Source organism: Clinocottus analis, unplaced genomic scaffold (genome assembly GCF_023055335.1).
Source record: "Clinocottus analis isolate CAN_PGR_092001 unplaced genomic scaffold, fCliAna1.0.p SCAF_27, whole genome shotgun sequence".
Classification (NCBI taxonomy): domain Eukaryota; kingdom Metazoa; phylum Chordata; class Actinopteri; order Perciformes; family Cottidae; genus Clinocottus; species Clinocottus analis.
The window spans coordinates 3440000-3456336 of NW_027176009.1; the positions used below are offsets into that span (position 1 = coordinate 3440000).

Consider the following 16337-nt stretch of genomic DNA (forward strand, 5'->3'; position numbering starts at 1 on the left):
CCCACGGTGGAGCGGAAAAAACTCCAAACTGGTTGTGCAACAGACAGACGCTCTCTCTCTCTCTCTCTCTCTCTCTCTCTCTTCTCTCTCTCTCTCTCTCTCTCTCTCTCTCTCTCTCTCTCTCTCTCTCTCTCTCTCTCTCTCTCTCTCTCTCTCGCTCTCTCTCTCTTCCTCTTCTTTGCGCCCATAAGGTACTTAATTGAGGATGAGGCAATCGTTTCCATTACCTTGAGAGGAAGTGCATCAAACGCATCAGTCACGGTGACGAAGGTTTACCCACATGCTTTAATATGGGATATATTTCTTCATGATCTACCTTTCACCTGGAAAACTACAGTAAAACTAAACAATTCAACAGTAATGCAAGGATTAGACAGTATAGCCAGGGTGTTATTTATATAGCTGCTTATTTTTCCTCATATCTGTAAATCGTAGTGACTATTTTCATTTCCTTCCTTGATATTTAAGCATCATGGCACATATCCAACAAGGAATTTCTGCTTTCTATTTGGTCATCGCTCAAATGGGCAATTCATTAATAAATGCTTAATAAAAAGCAAAGGACAAGAAACAGCAGATATTCTGTGTGTGTGTGTGTGTATGTGTGTGTGTGTGTGTGTGTGTGTGTGTGTGTGTGTGTGTGTCTGTGTCTGTGTGTCTGTGTGTGTGGTGTTGCCGTCTGACTTATGAGATGAACTTTGGGTGAGGGTCTACATGTTGTCAACACTGGACAATGTCCTACATGGGACGAAGAGAATTAAGTCAGAAAACTCACTTTGTCCTATGACCCTGTCCCAAAAATAGTTCTTTTCTTTTCTTTGGGTAGAGGAGTGGTTGTTTGGGAGTCACAGTGAGGCCCACAAGTTTCCACTAACAACGTGAGAAACGTGTGGAAGCGCATTGCATTCACTGGATAAAAAAATAGACCCCTTTTCTCGTAATTACGAGTCCTTAATGTTTATTTACGAGTGTGGCTTTGTTACTTTTTGCCATGTGATCTCTTGACTGTGGCGACAGAAAAGCTGACATGACTGACATGCATGATGGAGTTGTTGTAATCGAAACCTAGTTTAACTGCCATAAATATTATTTATGTTATTTTATAATCTTATTTTTTGTTTTTCTACCTGTTACTTGAATATTGATTTTGTTTACACGTAGGAACTATCTTTTCTGTTTATGTTGTGCTGGGACGCATTTCTTTGTTACACGCTCCTGAAGACATGTAGCGAGCGGTAAACGGTTTTCAGTACTATGCTAAAGAATGCAAGTATTTTTTAAGTATTTTTGTTTGCCAATTTGGACTTAATTTCCCTCTGGTTGTGTGCAGCCAGCGAGTTCGACGGTGGATGATGGAAGGTGGATGATGGAAGGTGGATGATGGAAGGTGGATTGAGGATGTTGGCTCTACAAGAGAAGAATAAATCCATCAGTAGCAAAGAACTAAGGCCTCGTGTATTTCCTGGAGGGGAGTTATAGTCGAACTCGGACCTGCGTGACCGTTTCCTGATGTGCTTTGCAAGACAGCTCGTCAAGACGGACTCACAGATAAGCCACTGTTCAACGTTGAAGGACTCACACACATCCAACCATTTTTTCATGAAGACGTCCGTAAGTCAGACACTTAAGTTTGTGTTCTGAAAGGTGACACAAGGACTGAAAAAATATAAAGGGCTGTGTGTAGCCAAGTAACATAACAGTATTTAACAAGATATTAAGAGTCATTAATGTGATTTTTTTGTGATATTGATTATTCATTGAAAAGAGGTAATTTATATATTGAAGTTAATAGTTTGTTTTGTTTGTATGCATTTAAGAAAGCTGCTACTTGGAGTAGTTCTGCAACATTTCGAAATCTTTATGATACCTATCTTTATTCTGAAGGGTTCATTTAAAAGACAGTAATCTAACTTGGCATAACCTATTCTCTTGAGTATTTCTTGTAAAATGTTTGTTGTAAACTGCAGAGTTTATTTAAGACAACTGGATTGTGTACAGGTTACTTTCAAATAATTTAAGATGTCTCAAACAAGTAAAGACAGTCAGTTTGAAGGAGCACTAGTAGAACAAGTAGCAGACACACAGCAGACAGATAAGTCTAACGTTGTACAAGAAGCAGTACAGTCTGAACCGCCTCGACGAAGTGAAAGAGTCCGTACTTTAACGGAAAAAGGAAAAGAATTTCAGAAGGAAAAAACAAAGGAGCTAGTACTCCGTTTTGACAGCATTTATGAACGCTGGAAAGCGCTAATTAAGGTGGCTAAGAAATCCGTCACAAAACAAGATCCCAGTAATATCCTAGAAGAACACATCAGCACTATTCAAAGAGAGTTATCTGAACTGCATAATGTTTATGAAGAATATCGAAGGATTGACAGCCCAGCTCACGAGATGCGCCGCAAGCTGGACAAATGTACATCAGTCACAAAGATTGTCGTAGACAACGCGCAGTCTCAAATTCAAGGAACAAACGAAGAACTGATTTGGCCGGATGCAAGCTCTGTATTCGCATCTACGATTTCCAGTGTTTCATCTCCGGACTCTAAGTGTTCTAAGACTACTTCCATTCGCTCTAATCTATCCTCCGTTAAAAGACAAGACGCCGCTGCCGAGTATGCAGCGACCAAAGCTGTTTTGAAAATTATGGCTGAACAAGAGTGCCACCAAAAGAAATTGCAAAGACTTGAAGTTGAAGACAAGCAGATAGTTGCAGACCAAGTAGTAGCTGCATTAACTCGCCGTCTTCAAGGTGAAAGAGAAGAGACTGAACGTAGGATAGAAAAGGAGAGACAAGAAGCTTTGCTCTTAAAGAAACAGCAAGAAGAGAATGCTGCAAGAAAGAAGTCTGTAGAAGACTTGAAAAGAGAGCTTGAACGTTTAGAAGAGATAAAAAGACTGAATGCAGCCAAAGCAAGGCTTCAGGTCTATGATGAAAATGAGTTTTATCCAGACCAAAGGCTTATTCCACGTGAGTCTGAGCAGCCTCTGCTCGAGCAAGCAATTGATCAAGTGAACCCTGTGTATCAGCACCCACAACCACTAAGAGATGTGACTTCAAGAAGTGTGCTTCAAAACGACACAGGAGAGCTTGTGAAAGTCCTGGCTGAGGCTATATCAGCAAATAGGCTTCCCATCCCAGAGCCTACAATCTTTAGTGGGGATCCACTGAAGTTTAACAATTGGAAGACTTCCTTTCAAACACTGATTGAGAGAAAAAATATTCCAACTGCAGAGAAAATCTTCTTCCTTCAGAAATATGTGGGAGGAGCAGCTAAAGAAGCAGTAGAAGGTTATTTTCTGATCGATTCAGAAGATTCTTATCATGCAGCATGGGATCTCCTACAGGAACGTTATGGTGAGCCTTTTGTGATTGCCAAAGCCTTCCGAGACAAATTACATGCCTGGCCAAAATTAGCTCCTAAGGAGAGTGCAGACTTAAGAAAATTTGTGGACTTTTTACGTAGTTGTGAATGCGCTATTGCTCACAATGAGAGTCTAAAGGTTCTTAATGATGATATTGAGAATCAAAAACTAGCTGCCAAACTACCAGACTGGTTAAGTACCAGATGGAACCGAAGGGCCACACAATATCAACTCGAACACAGAAGGTTCCCAAGCTTTAACTATTTCGTGACATTCCTATCAATGGAAGCTAGTATTGCGTGCAACCCAATAACATCCTACAATGCATTACGGCAAAGTGAACCCGATAAAGCAAAGCTAAAGATCCAAACCACGGTGGCATACAAGAACCAAACTGTAGGTGCCAAGATCTTTACAACTAACACCAGTGAAAGAAACACAGTCACATGTGTGTTATGTAAGAAATTAGGACACGGTTTACACAAGTGCTTCAAATTCATTGAAAGGACAGTCGCTGATCGAGTCAAGTTTATTCAGAGTGAGAGGCTGTGCTTCGGATGTTTAAGTCCTGGTCATCAATCCAAGAGCTGCAGTAGCCGGATGGTCTGTGACACCTGCTCAAAACGTCATCCCACATGCCTACACGAAGATCGCTCAAACCAAGAACAAGAACCAAAAAGAGAACCATCTAAAGACCTACGTTATGGCAAGGAAAGAAAGCTACAGTCAACACAAGACGTTATTAAGGAAACCACATCTAACAGAGTTGTGCAAGATGGCAATACTACACAGACTTCAATGATAGTACCTGTCTATGTGTCAACACAAAGTGATTCAAGTAGGGAAGTTCTTGTCTATGCTCTGCTAGATTCACAAAGTGATTCCTCATTCATTCTTGAGGAAGTGGCAAACATTCTAGATACAAAAACGGAACAAGTAAAGCTGAAACTATCTACAATGTCGTCAAAGAGGACAATTGTACCTTGTAGGAGACTCAAAGACCTACAAATAAGAGGGATATTCTCCTCTAAGAATGTCACAGTGCCAACAATGTACACTCGTGAATTTATTCCCGCAAATCGGACACATATTCCAACTTCAGAGACTGCTAAAGCATGGCCTCATTTGGAGCATCTTGCGAAAGACATTGCGCCGCTAAAGGAATGTGAAATTGGCTTGCTAATCGGGTACAATTGCCCACAAGCGCTAATGCCCAGAGAAGTTGTATGTGGAGAAGAAAACCAACCCTTTGCTCAGAAAACAGATCTAGGTTGGAGTATAGTAAGTTATGGTAACCCACAAGAGCACTACAGTGATGCAATTGGAGTAAGTCACCGCATTATTGTAAGGAAAGTGACACCTGAAACAAAACCAACTATCAAGCTTAAGGGTGAAGTTCACTATGTTTGCAAGACTCAGATTACGGAAATGATGAATCCAGGTGACATAATCAAGGTGCTAGAATCTGATTTCACTGAAAGAGTTGAAGAAGATACAACCATCTCTCAGGAAGATCTCCATTTCTTGACTAAGCTAAGAGATGAAATCAAACACAAACAAGATGGTCATTATGAAATGCCCTTACCTTTCAAAAAAGACAGACCAAATCTACCCAGTAACAAGTCATGTGCTGTTCAGCGTCTAAGCGGCTTGGAACGAAAGCTCAAGAGAGACCAAAAATACTGCTCAGACTACATGAACTTCATGAAAGATATCATTGACCGTGGTGATGCAGAGAAGGTTCCCGAAGAAGAACTCAACAATCAACCAGCCTGGTATATTCCCCACCACGGGGTATACCACCCTCAAAAGCCTGGGAAGATACGCGTCGTCTTTGATTGCTCAGCAAGATTTCAAGACACGTCATTGAACGACCACCTTCTTACTGGGCCAGAGCTCACAAATACCTTGGTGGGTGTTCTCTGTAGGTTTCGCAAGGGCCCGATTGCTATTATGTGTGATGTGGAGCGAATGTTCCATCAGTTTCACGTAAAGCCAGAAGACCAAGATTACCTAAGGTTCCTATGGTGGGAGAATGGTGACCTGATGTCTCCGCCATCAACTTTCCGGATGAAAGTCCATCTGTTTGGGGCAGCCTCCTCACCTGGCTGTGCCAATTTTGGTCTTAAACATCTAGCCGTTAAAGGTCAGGATCAATTTAACCAAAACGCTGTTAAATTCATCCAAAGGAATTTTTATGTTGACGATGGACTAGTGAGTGTAACATCTGATGCTGAGGCAATTCAACTTGTCAAGGAAGCAAGAGATCTCTGCAGCACAGGCAAACTAAGACTACATAAGTTCATCTCCAACAGCAAGCATGTATTGAAATCAATACCAATAGAAGAGTGTGCTGAAAGTGTCAAAGACCTTGATATGGCTTTGGGAGAGCCGCTCATGGAAAGAGCTCTCGGAGTTCAATGGTGCGTGTCCTCTGATGACTTTCAGTTCAGAGTTACAGTCAAGGAACACCCATTGACCAGAAGAGGAGTGCTATCAACAGTAGCTTCCATCTACGACCCACTGGGGTTCGTAGCCCCTTTCATTCTCCGGGGAAAGCAGATATTGCAACAACTGTGTCGTGACAAGGCCGGTTGGGATGAGCCACTCTCAGAGGAGCTCAAGACACAGTGGGAATCGTGGCTACAAGATCTACAGAACTTGTCTAATGTAAGAATCAGAAGGTGCTATATTCCAGCAAACTTCATGGATGTCAAACAGTATGAGCTTCACCACTTCTCAGACGCCAGTGTCACAGGCTATGGGGAGTGTAGTTATCTCAGAACAATCAACACTAATGGAGATGTCCATTGTTCGTTAGTCATGGGGAAGGCACGTGTTGCCCCCACCAAAGTGACCACAATACCACGGCTTGAGTTAGCAGCAGCAGTGGTAGCAGCAAGGACAAGTGTTGTGCTCAGAAATGAACTCGAAATATATGGTCTTCAAGAATACTTCTGGACAGACTCGAAAGTTGTCCTTGGATACATAAACAATGACGCAAGACGGTTCCACATCTTTGTGGCTAACAGAATCCAAAGAATCAAGTCCATTACAGATCCAAAGCAATGGCGATTTGTACGTTCTGAAGATAATCCTGCGGATCATGCTTCGAGAGGACTAAAGGCCGATCAGGTTGTAGCTTCAACTTGGTTTAATGGGCCAGAATTTCTGTGGAAAAGAGAGCTGCCTGTAGAAGATGTCGAAGTGAGTGAGGTCATTGAGAATGATCCAGAACTTCGGAAGGCCCAGGTGCTCAACACCAAAGCGAAAGAGGAAAGAACATTGTTAGACCGCTTGACAAGTTTTTCTGACTGGAAAAGAGCTGTCAAAGCTATTGCTTGTCTTAAGCGCCATGCTAAGCAAATCAAGGGTCTCAAACCTAAAACAAGTGAAGCCACAAGTGTTGAGGAAAGGCAGGAAGCAGAGCTTTTCATCATCAAATTGGTTCAAACGGAAGCATTCAGCAGTGAAATCAAAAGTATAAAGCAATGCAAGGAATTAAAACCCAAAGACAAAACAAACAAGCTACACAAACTAAGTCCCTTTGTCGATGAGTACAATGTGCTCAGGGTGGGAGGACGTTTGACAAGATCTGCCCTTCATTCACATGTCAAGCATCCAGCCATTGTACCTAAGGCAAGTCATGTGTCTTCATTACTCATAAAGCACTACCATGAGAAGGTGCATCATCAAGGCAGAGGAATAACTGTTAATGAATTGCGATCCAATGGAATATGGATTACAGGATGCAGTAGCGCAGTTGCCTCGCACATTTACAAATGCACAACATGCAGAAAATATAGAAGGAACACACAGGAACCAAAGATGGCAGACTTGCCAGAAGAAAGACTGGAAATGACTCCTCCATTCGCATATTGTGGTATAGACTGCTTTGGACCATTTTATGTGAAGGAAGCAAGAAAGGAACTGAAAAGATATGGTCTTCTTTTCACTTGTATGTGTTCGAGAGCCATACACATTGAAATGCTTGATGATCTCACTACAGACGCTTTCATCAATGCACTGCGTGCATTCATCGCAATACGTGGCAATGTAAGACAGTTGAGATGTGATCAAGGTACCAACTTTGTTGGAGCAAAAGGAGAGTTCATGAATGCAATGAAGGACCTGGATCATGAACAGGTAAAGGAACTTGGATGTGAGTTTGTCATGAACTTTCCATCATCAAGTCACATGGGAGGTGTATGGGAGAGACAAATTAGGACCATCAGAAGCGTTCTAACAGCAATCCTTGACCAATCTGCTAAAAGACTTGACAGTTCATCACTTAGGACCTTTCTGTATGAAGTGATGGTTATTGTAAATAGCAGACCTCTGACAACAGAGCACTTAAATGATCCAACAAGTCTTGAACCTCTCACGCCCAACCATATCCTCATGATGAAGTCCAAGATAATGACTCCCCCTCCTGGTCAGTTTGTTAGTCAGGATCTCTACCTACGCAAGAGATGGCGCCAGGTACAGTTTTTGGCGAATGAATTCTGGACACGGTGGAAGAAGGAGTACCTTCTTAATCTTCAGCAAAGACAGAGATGGCAAAAGGATAGGAGAAATGCTAAGATTAATGACATTGTCATCCTACAAGAGGATGGTTCTCCACGAAACCAATGGAGATTAGCAAGAGTAACACAGGTGTACCCTAGCACTGATGGAAGAGTCAGAAAGTTAAAACTGTTAATTAGTGACTCGACCTTAGATAAACAGGGAAAACGCACCTCAAAGCCAGTTTATCTTGACAGGCCTGTACACAAGACAGTTTTACTGCTTGAAGCAGAATAAATGTAATAGTTATTTTTGGAAGATGAAATCCCAAAATATGTGATTTGGTGGGAGTTTAACTGCCATAAATATTATTTATGTTATTTTATAATCTTATTTTTTGTTTTTCTACCTGTTACTTGAATATTGATTTTGTTTACACGTAGGAACTATCTTTTCTGTTTATGTTGTGCTGGGACGCATTTCTTTGTTACACGCTCCTGAAGACATGTAGCGAGCGGTAAACGGTTTTCAGTACTATGCTAAAGAATGCAAGTATTTTTTAAGTATTTTTGTTTGCCAATTTGGACTTAATTTCCCTCTGGTTGTGTGCAGCCAGCGAGTTCGACGGTGGATGATGGAAGGTGGATGATGGAAGGTGGATGATGGAAGGTGGATTGAGGATGTTGGCTCTACAAGAGAAGAATAAATCCATCAGTAGCAAAGAACTAAGGCCTCGTGTATTTCCTGGAGGGGAGTTATACCTAGGAAATGGCCGAGCAGACGTCGCATGACAATGGTTTACGGGATTTTCTTCGAAAGCGAGGCGTTGCAGAGGAAAACATTGACCGGATGCGACAAGACAGGCGTCTTCTTCGACGGTCCCGCTGCCTCAGTTGTACTCAATTTCAATTCAATTAGCTTTATTGGCATGAACGTTGCAACAACAATATTGCCGAAGCGTCAAAACACATTGATACACATTGTACTCCTTGAGGATCTGAGCTTGTTAAGGTGCCGCACAGTTCTTTGAGTCACTACCAAACCAGATTGGATGCATCTCAAAAGCATGAATGTGTATCCATGAAGCATCCCGTGTTGGTTCAACCGCTCCTGCAGAAGCAGAGCGACATCCAGCACGTCAGACTGGGCTTTCCGCCTGGATAAGCCCAATGAGACGCCAGCGCAGTGTTGACATACTAGATGTAATACCATCCTCATTTTTCAGAAACTTCAGTATTTTCTCGTGTCTCAAACCGAGAAGGGAATAATAGCAGATTAACTGCGATAGCGCCATCATCGCCACTGAGAGAGGCTTTACAGACGCTTCCTTTTTCTTTATCTTTTCTCGTATTTACGAGATCAGGATGTCGTAATTACGAGAAAAGGGGTCTTTTTTTTTATCCAGTGAATGCAATGCAATGCGCTTCCGTAGAAACACGAGACATAATAGTTTTATAATTGCATAACTGCAAGTTCCTATATTTACTCGAGCAGTGCACAACAAAAAAAGAAGTGAATGGGAATCTTTTATATTTTAACTATTTGCGGTAGGGGGCAGCAAAAGCAATTGCCAGAGAGAGAGAGAGAGAGAGAGAGAGAGAGAGAGAGAGAGAGAGAGAGAGAGAGAGAGAGAGAGAGAGTGTGTGTGTGTGTGTGTGTGTGTGGGAGTGAGTGGGAGTGTGAGAGAGTAGTCGTACTTTTCTAATTGTGAAGAAGTGAAAACAGTGACAGTGACTTCCTTTAGAAAAAAGTCCAGGGGATGATGATGGTGTTTTTTTTGTTTTGACTGAAAGGTCCATACGTAATCCTGACCTCATAGTATCCTAACTATCAGTATGAAAACTGTGTATTCATGCATGTGTGTGCATAAATGTATTGATTTCTAATCATAGCAATTGGTTGCTTTAGGTTATGAATTCATGGTCTAATTTTAAGTCTTGTTGATGTTCATTTTGTAAATTATGGTCCCATTTAGAGTAAAATAGAACAGAAACATGGTATGCTTTAGGGCGGGTACCATGTGATTGACAGGTTGATAACACTACCAGAGCCATATACGCCGCCTCTACTCACTCCTCCTTAGTCCTAATATGGTCCCTTTCTTTCGCTGGTTGCAAAGAAAAAAGATGGCGATGCCCAACGTGTCAAACTCCATGCATCAAAACAACAGTCCATAAATCATAGTTGAGGTTATTTTTAGTTTTGCAAGTGGAACAAACATCGGCCTTCTGAACAAAAATCTTGCTTTATTTGACGCATCTACCTCTTCTGCTACCAGACCTGTGTGCTAGTCTTGCTCTTTAATAGCCCTGTGTGGTTCTCTTGCTCTTTTAATAGCCCTGTGTGGTTCTCTTGCTCTTTAATAGCCCTGTGTGGTTCTCTTGCTCTTTAATAGCCCTGTGTGGTTCTCTTGCTCTTTAATAGGCCTGTGTGGTTCTCTTGCTCTTTAATAGCCCTGTGTGGTTCTCTTGCTCTTTAATAGCCCTGTGTGGTTCTCTTGCTCTTTAATAGCCCTGTGTGGTTCTCTTGCTCTTTAATCTATGACAGGCACTCTTCCCGTAACACCGCGAGCGGTTGCGTTGTGTACACACACACACTCACCAAGCTACACCTTGGGAATCAGAGCAGGTTGACTCACTTCCTCTTATGACAGGTGGAAAAGCAGAGAGGACTCCCTATATCTTCATCAGCAGATTTATTACCCAACAAAACGGGTGAAATACACTCACAAACACAGACCCCCAGCATTATATTTAGCAATATAACACGAAAGTATGTCGTGACAAACAACTGCTGCTGGTTTCGGGCGAGATTTAGCTTTGTTAAGCAAATCTGGAAACATTTGAGGGCTTACATGTGTGTGTGTGTGTGTGTGTGTGTGTGTGTGTGCGTGTGGTTGTGCCTGGTGTGTGCTTGTGTTTGACCACGTGTGGTTAGTTTCGTTAGGGAACAGAAGACATGGGTTTTTGCCCTGGAGGAGCATCTGACCTTCTGCTCGCTTTACGTCATGTTTGTAATGCTCAGTGCTAGCATTCTCATGTTGTCTGTTTCAGGCTGACTTCTCCATATCGCTCTGTCACTCCCCCACAGAAAGATATACCCCACATGTTTTCCCACTGTCTTTTCTCTCTTGTCAGTCCTCACGGTCTTGTAACCACTGGAGCAGTGTGCACATCATAAGGTTATACATCACGTTTTACAAAAACTAAGCGCGATGGAGGAAGTCAAATGTATGTGTATATCATTATAACAAACAACGTCTCGGTGGGCCGACCTGCCGCGTCAAAGCTTCCAGAGCCAATCCAAGCTCTGTGAGGAGATGACAGCAAACTCATCAAAATAAAATGGAGGGTTAAGCAGATAAATCGTACCGCAGAAAAGGAAACTTAAAGAGTGATTCTGCCGTTCTCAGCTGTAAGTGGAAAGTTAGAGACATGAACAGAAAGTTCACACAGACGATGAACATGGAATCTTTAATAAATGGAGGAGTTTTACGGAGAGTCAGGGCAGGTGCAGATTTAGATCAGGCTAATGGAAAATATTCTTTTAATATTGTACAATATCAGCTGCAGTATACTCCAAGTACTGAACTGCATGAGTCTACTCAATTCATCTCTTTACATTGATTGACAAAATGAATATAATGATGAACTTGGCATTGTAAACCTGCAAGAACAAAACGAATATAGTCATAAAACATGTTATATAATAAAATAATACTGTATATATAAATATATGCGATTGACAGTATGACACATTATTACTTCATACATTCATTCATTAATATATTTATTATTTTATGGATGGTTGTCAGTCATTGCAATAATAACTGGAAACGAATAAAAAAATAACACAATGACATTGACTTTAGGAGTCATATGAAAAATGTACAGACAAAACTATATAATATATCTTATTGACTTATTTAGAGGGACAATATTTTCCTGCATGAATTTAGGGCCATATTGAAACTAAATGAGAATCTTACAACAGAATACAAGTAATAGTGTGATTAATAAAAACCCATTATATGTATCCACGTGATCCATCTTTCATTCATTGTCTATGTAGCAGCTCCACACTTCATACTTGACAACATCACAAGTTTGAGGCTTACGCTGCAATTCATTGTACCCGGAAATACAAATTCAAAAACAGACACAGTAAAGTGCAATAAAACATTGAAGTAGACTTGAGTTTCTCAATATAATCACACCAACTTTACTTTTGCTCTAACACTGTTGAAGCCACCATTTTAAGTTACACTCAGTTTATTTGTGCTTCTTTGCACTACTCCTCCCGTCTCCTCTGCCGTTCCCACGGATCCTTGAGATGTCTCAGATATATTTTATACTATAATCTCTTCGCTAATGGCGCTGTGCTTCCTGGTGTAGGTCCTCTGAAGATCTTTGTGAAGCTCAGAGACTTGCCATACGAGAATCAGTTTCCTACGGGTCCATAATGTCCCAAGCAAATGCACTCGGATGCGTTTAGGTTGGAAGTCAGGAATGCAGACTTGGAAGTACCAACTTCCGACTTGCAATTGATTGCAGCACTATTTCTCTGCTTTCTGGCTTTGAGAGAGAGGAGCTAATGTTCCCAGATTTCGATTCATCTTTCCTAGGCCACGAAAATAACATATTGGAATTCATCATGTAGGTGGTGTTCCCCTTTAAAAACTAATAATAGGTCTTTTGGAATTTCAAAAGAGTTCGATTAAACCACAGCCGTGAATAATGCAACCTCAGCATGTTTCTCAATAAGTTCCCGCTTTACAGCAGCTTTGCATGACTGGTTCCTGAAAACTACATAAATGCAATTACTGTGACACCCTCTTTTATTTCTCAACCCTCAAGTTACAATGCTTTTTTTCACATTTAAATGCAGTCCACAGACACAGAAAAATGTACATTACAGCACTGATATGATGTTTTTATGAATGCCCATATAAACCTATGTTTATATATATATATATATATATATATATATATATATATATATATATATATATATATATATATATATATATATATATAGTCAAAGTGTCTGCTTTGGCCTGTTTAGGTTAGATCAGCAGCACAGTGATGTCATAGTCCAAGCATACATCTCTAGAGGTCTCTCTTGACATAATCGTGCACTTCTCCTTTGTAGGAACCACAAACATTCCATTAACATTTTCTTGCTTTGCAAACTGCGGATCTGATCAGCTGACTGTTGTTTTGATCAGCATGAGTGAGCAGCTAAGTGATTAAATCCCAGAGTAAACTCTCCTGTAGGCGGTCGGGGCTGAATATGGATCCCCACCTGATGATCGAGGGAAAGCCCTCACTAGTAACACTGGTTCCACTGCGGCACACTCATGACTACTGTACTTTACAGTCAGATGAGTATTGTCTTTGTTTTAGCTCTACTCACCTGGAAGCTCCTGATGGTCTGATGCAGTAATATAACTGGAACTACTGTTCAGGAGCAATTTCCAAAAATCACTGATCCATTTTTATTTTTATTTTGATGAATGACAGGACACTGTAAAATAGTGTCCATTGTGTTAGTGTGATCTATGTTAATGCCCCCCCCCCCCCTACACACACACACACACACACACACACACACACACACACACACACACACACACACACACGCAAACACACACACACACACACGCACACACACACATTTATTATTGTTTACATGCTGCTTTCTCTTTCTCTCTCTCTCTCTCACTCACACACACACACACACACACTCACACACACACACACACACACACACACACACACACACACACACAGACACACACACAAACACACACGCTCTCGATCACACACACACACGTAATACATTGGGGAATTACCGTATGTTTTGCTCAATTCGCAATCTGATTTGATATCAGGTGGCACGTGCTTGTGTCTGAACAGTAGCCTGTATATAAACATTGATGAGTGACGATGAGAGCTTTCTTTGGCCTGATGAGGAAATACCTACTCTTGAATAAATGCCCCACCCTATTCCATGTCACACACGCGAGCACACCCACGTGCGCGCGCAGCCAGCTGTTTATTCTCTGCATTGAGTTGACAGAAAAAGTACAACAATTCAACCAAGTGCAAATACGGTTTTCGTTATCTCCATTGTGCTACTTTTGCCAGCCGAGTGAGGTTGAAAGTGGGGTGAGAACTGTGTCGGAATGTAGCCTATAGTGATGCTGGAGGATGTGCATTTTCTCTCTCTTTCGTTTTCCACCGCGCGCGCTCCCCTTGAGGCGCAATTGCGCAAACCGAGGGAGAGCCGTGGAAAGTCTGTGCGTCTCGTTTTCGAAGGAGGGGGCGTGTGTGAGAGTGCGAGAGGGAAATCCATGACTTCCGCGTTTTTCCTTTGTGTCTGAAACTCTGCGCTTAGTGCAGTGGACTATAAAAGCCATGATGGTACTCACAGACGTGACATTCACATTAGGACTTGGACTGGGCTGTTTGGTAACTAGAGGACTATCTTTGAGGAGCTTAACCGCCAATCATCTGGAGTTGTGCAGCTTTCAAACCAAAGACTTGTACTCGCTGAAGGAAAAATCCGGACTGCTTGCACTCTTTCCCGAAAAGCTCAGGCATCCAAGACCGCCAATCGATGGGGCACCAAGATAAAGACATGGACGTGGAGTCTCTCCAAAAGAGCGGCCGCCGCCGTGGAAGTTGCCTGGACGTTTTCCTCGTCGTGTCAGTCATTTTTCTGCTCGTGGCGGTGACAGCCGGGGCAGCCGTAGGAGTGATGGTTGTGATGGAGCTGCGGTCCAAACTGGAGCGTCCGTCGTTTTTGTTGGAGGGGTCAAAGCTGTCAGGAGACAGACTCGACCACACATACAAGGTTAATACATGACGCATATTATCTAAATTACGATTACCTGTGTATTCCCTCCATAGAAATGACTGAGCCATGTCCTCTGCACATTTTAATCCACTATATATTCTGCTTTTTTCCCCAACAGATGCAGAACTTTGTCTATCTGGAAGCCATCTCAAGTAAGTTTATCTGGAATTTCACATTGTTTTTCGCTGTGCCAAATCATTTCAGACTCGTATAACTGAAAAAATACTTAAAAACAACTATCAAACCTGTTCTTGAACTTTGTAAACATCATCTAAATGAGATGTATTTTGTCTCCTCCTGCAGGCGAGTTGAAAACCTCCACCATGCAATGGGCTCCGGTCAACTTTGATGCCATAAGTTCTGTGGGAAGCAACTACTTGTTTGACTCAGAGCAGCATTCGCTGAAGGCCGAGCGGACAGGGAACTATTTCATGTACATCAGTCTGAACTTCACATGCACCTTCAACTGCAGCGCGGGCCTCCTCACCGTGCATGTGGCCGATAAGCTCACCTGCGAGGTGCAACTTCCGGCAGTGGCGGATTCAACGCCTGTGAGCAGAAAGTGCTGGACAGTGAGTCAGCTCCAGGGACAGAAACTGCTGACTCAGATGACTGTACCGAAGGAGGGACTGGAGAACTGGAGGCTGGAGCTGGGAAGCTCAGGGTTGGGGATGTTCCTCGTGGACTGATGTGCACGCATGCAGCTGTCACGAAGATACAGATGTGCCCGTTGACCTTCGGGTCGTAACTTAAGAACAACATCAGTTTGTGTTTTCTTAAAGTCCATGTAGGTGAAAATGGACAGGGGCTGATGCCGTATTTAAAGCTATGACCACATTTCTTGCAAACTACAACGATGAAGCTTGGCAGGATTTTCAGGTGGAAACTGAAGAGAAATTGTCTTTATGATATTGCAAACAGCATGTGGAAAAGACTAGACACTCACCTTGTTCTGTATCAATGTGCATACAGTATGTTACTCTGTATATATTTATTTGATAATATGAAACTATTTATGTACAGTATTTATTTAAGTATCTATATTTATGGGCATTCATTTTGATATCACTACATTAGTGTTGATGTATAATACACTGCAAGTTTATTCAGCCTACATTGAGTCAAATGTGATTTTATAGCTCTTTTTTTCATTTTATAAATGTCTGGGGGCATAAAGTAGAGGCCTTCAGAAATGTGTGATTATGATTCTGCTCCAAAACCCCAACAAGCTCCTCGGGGGCCTCATTTAGATATCGTGTAGTTAAAGTGAAGTCATTTAAACGCTGTATTAATGATGAGTAACGCCCTGCACTTAAAATAACTTTGACAGAAACAAGGTCCCATGAAAATGATCCTTCTGTTCTTGTAACAAAGATATTGTTTTATGTGGACACATGAATTTAAAAAAAAAAAGTTTTGTATTTGAAAGCTATGTAAGTCCTATGGACAAACTACACATTGTTGAATGCATTTCATCCTAATCCATATTAAATGCTGAGTTTAACAGTAGAAAATGACGAGTGTGAAAGTGATTGTAAAAAAGTTTCAAGTGGAATATAGAAAAAGTTTGTGTGCGAGGGAAAGTTCCCTGCCGTTACAGCACATAG

At 41.7% G+C, this 16337-nt stretch overlaps 1 protein-coding gene across 1 annotated transcript; it reads left to right on the forward strand.

Annotated features, from left to right (window-relative positions):
- The first annotated feature begins 14210 nt into the window (after window positions 1-14210).
- On the forward strand, window positions 14211-16052 carry LOC137795224 (uncharacterized). The gene is made up of 3 exons (XM_068592576.1): window positions 14211-14727; window positions 14849-14882; window positions 15034-16052. Exons 1-3 carry the CDS (start codon window positions 14491-14493, stop codon window positions 15417-15419), a joined length of 657 nt encoding a protein of 218 aa, XP_068448677.1. The 5' UTR covers window positions 14211-14490; the 3' UTR covers window positions 15420-16052.
- The last annotated feature ends 285 nt before the right edge of the window (window positions 16053-16337 follow it).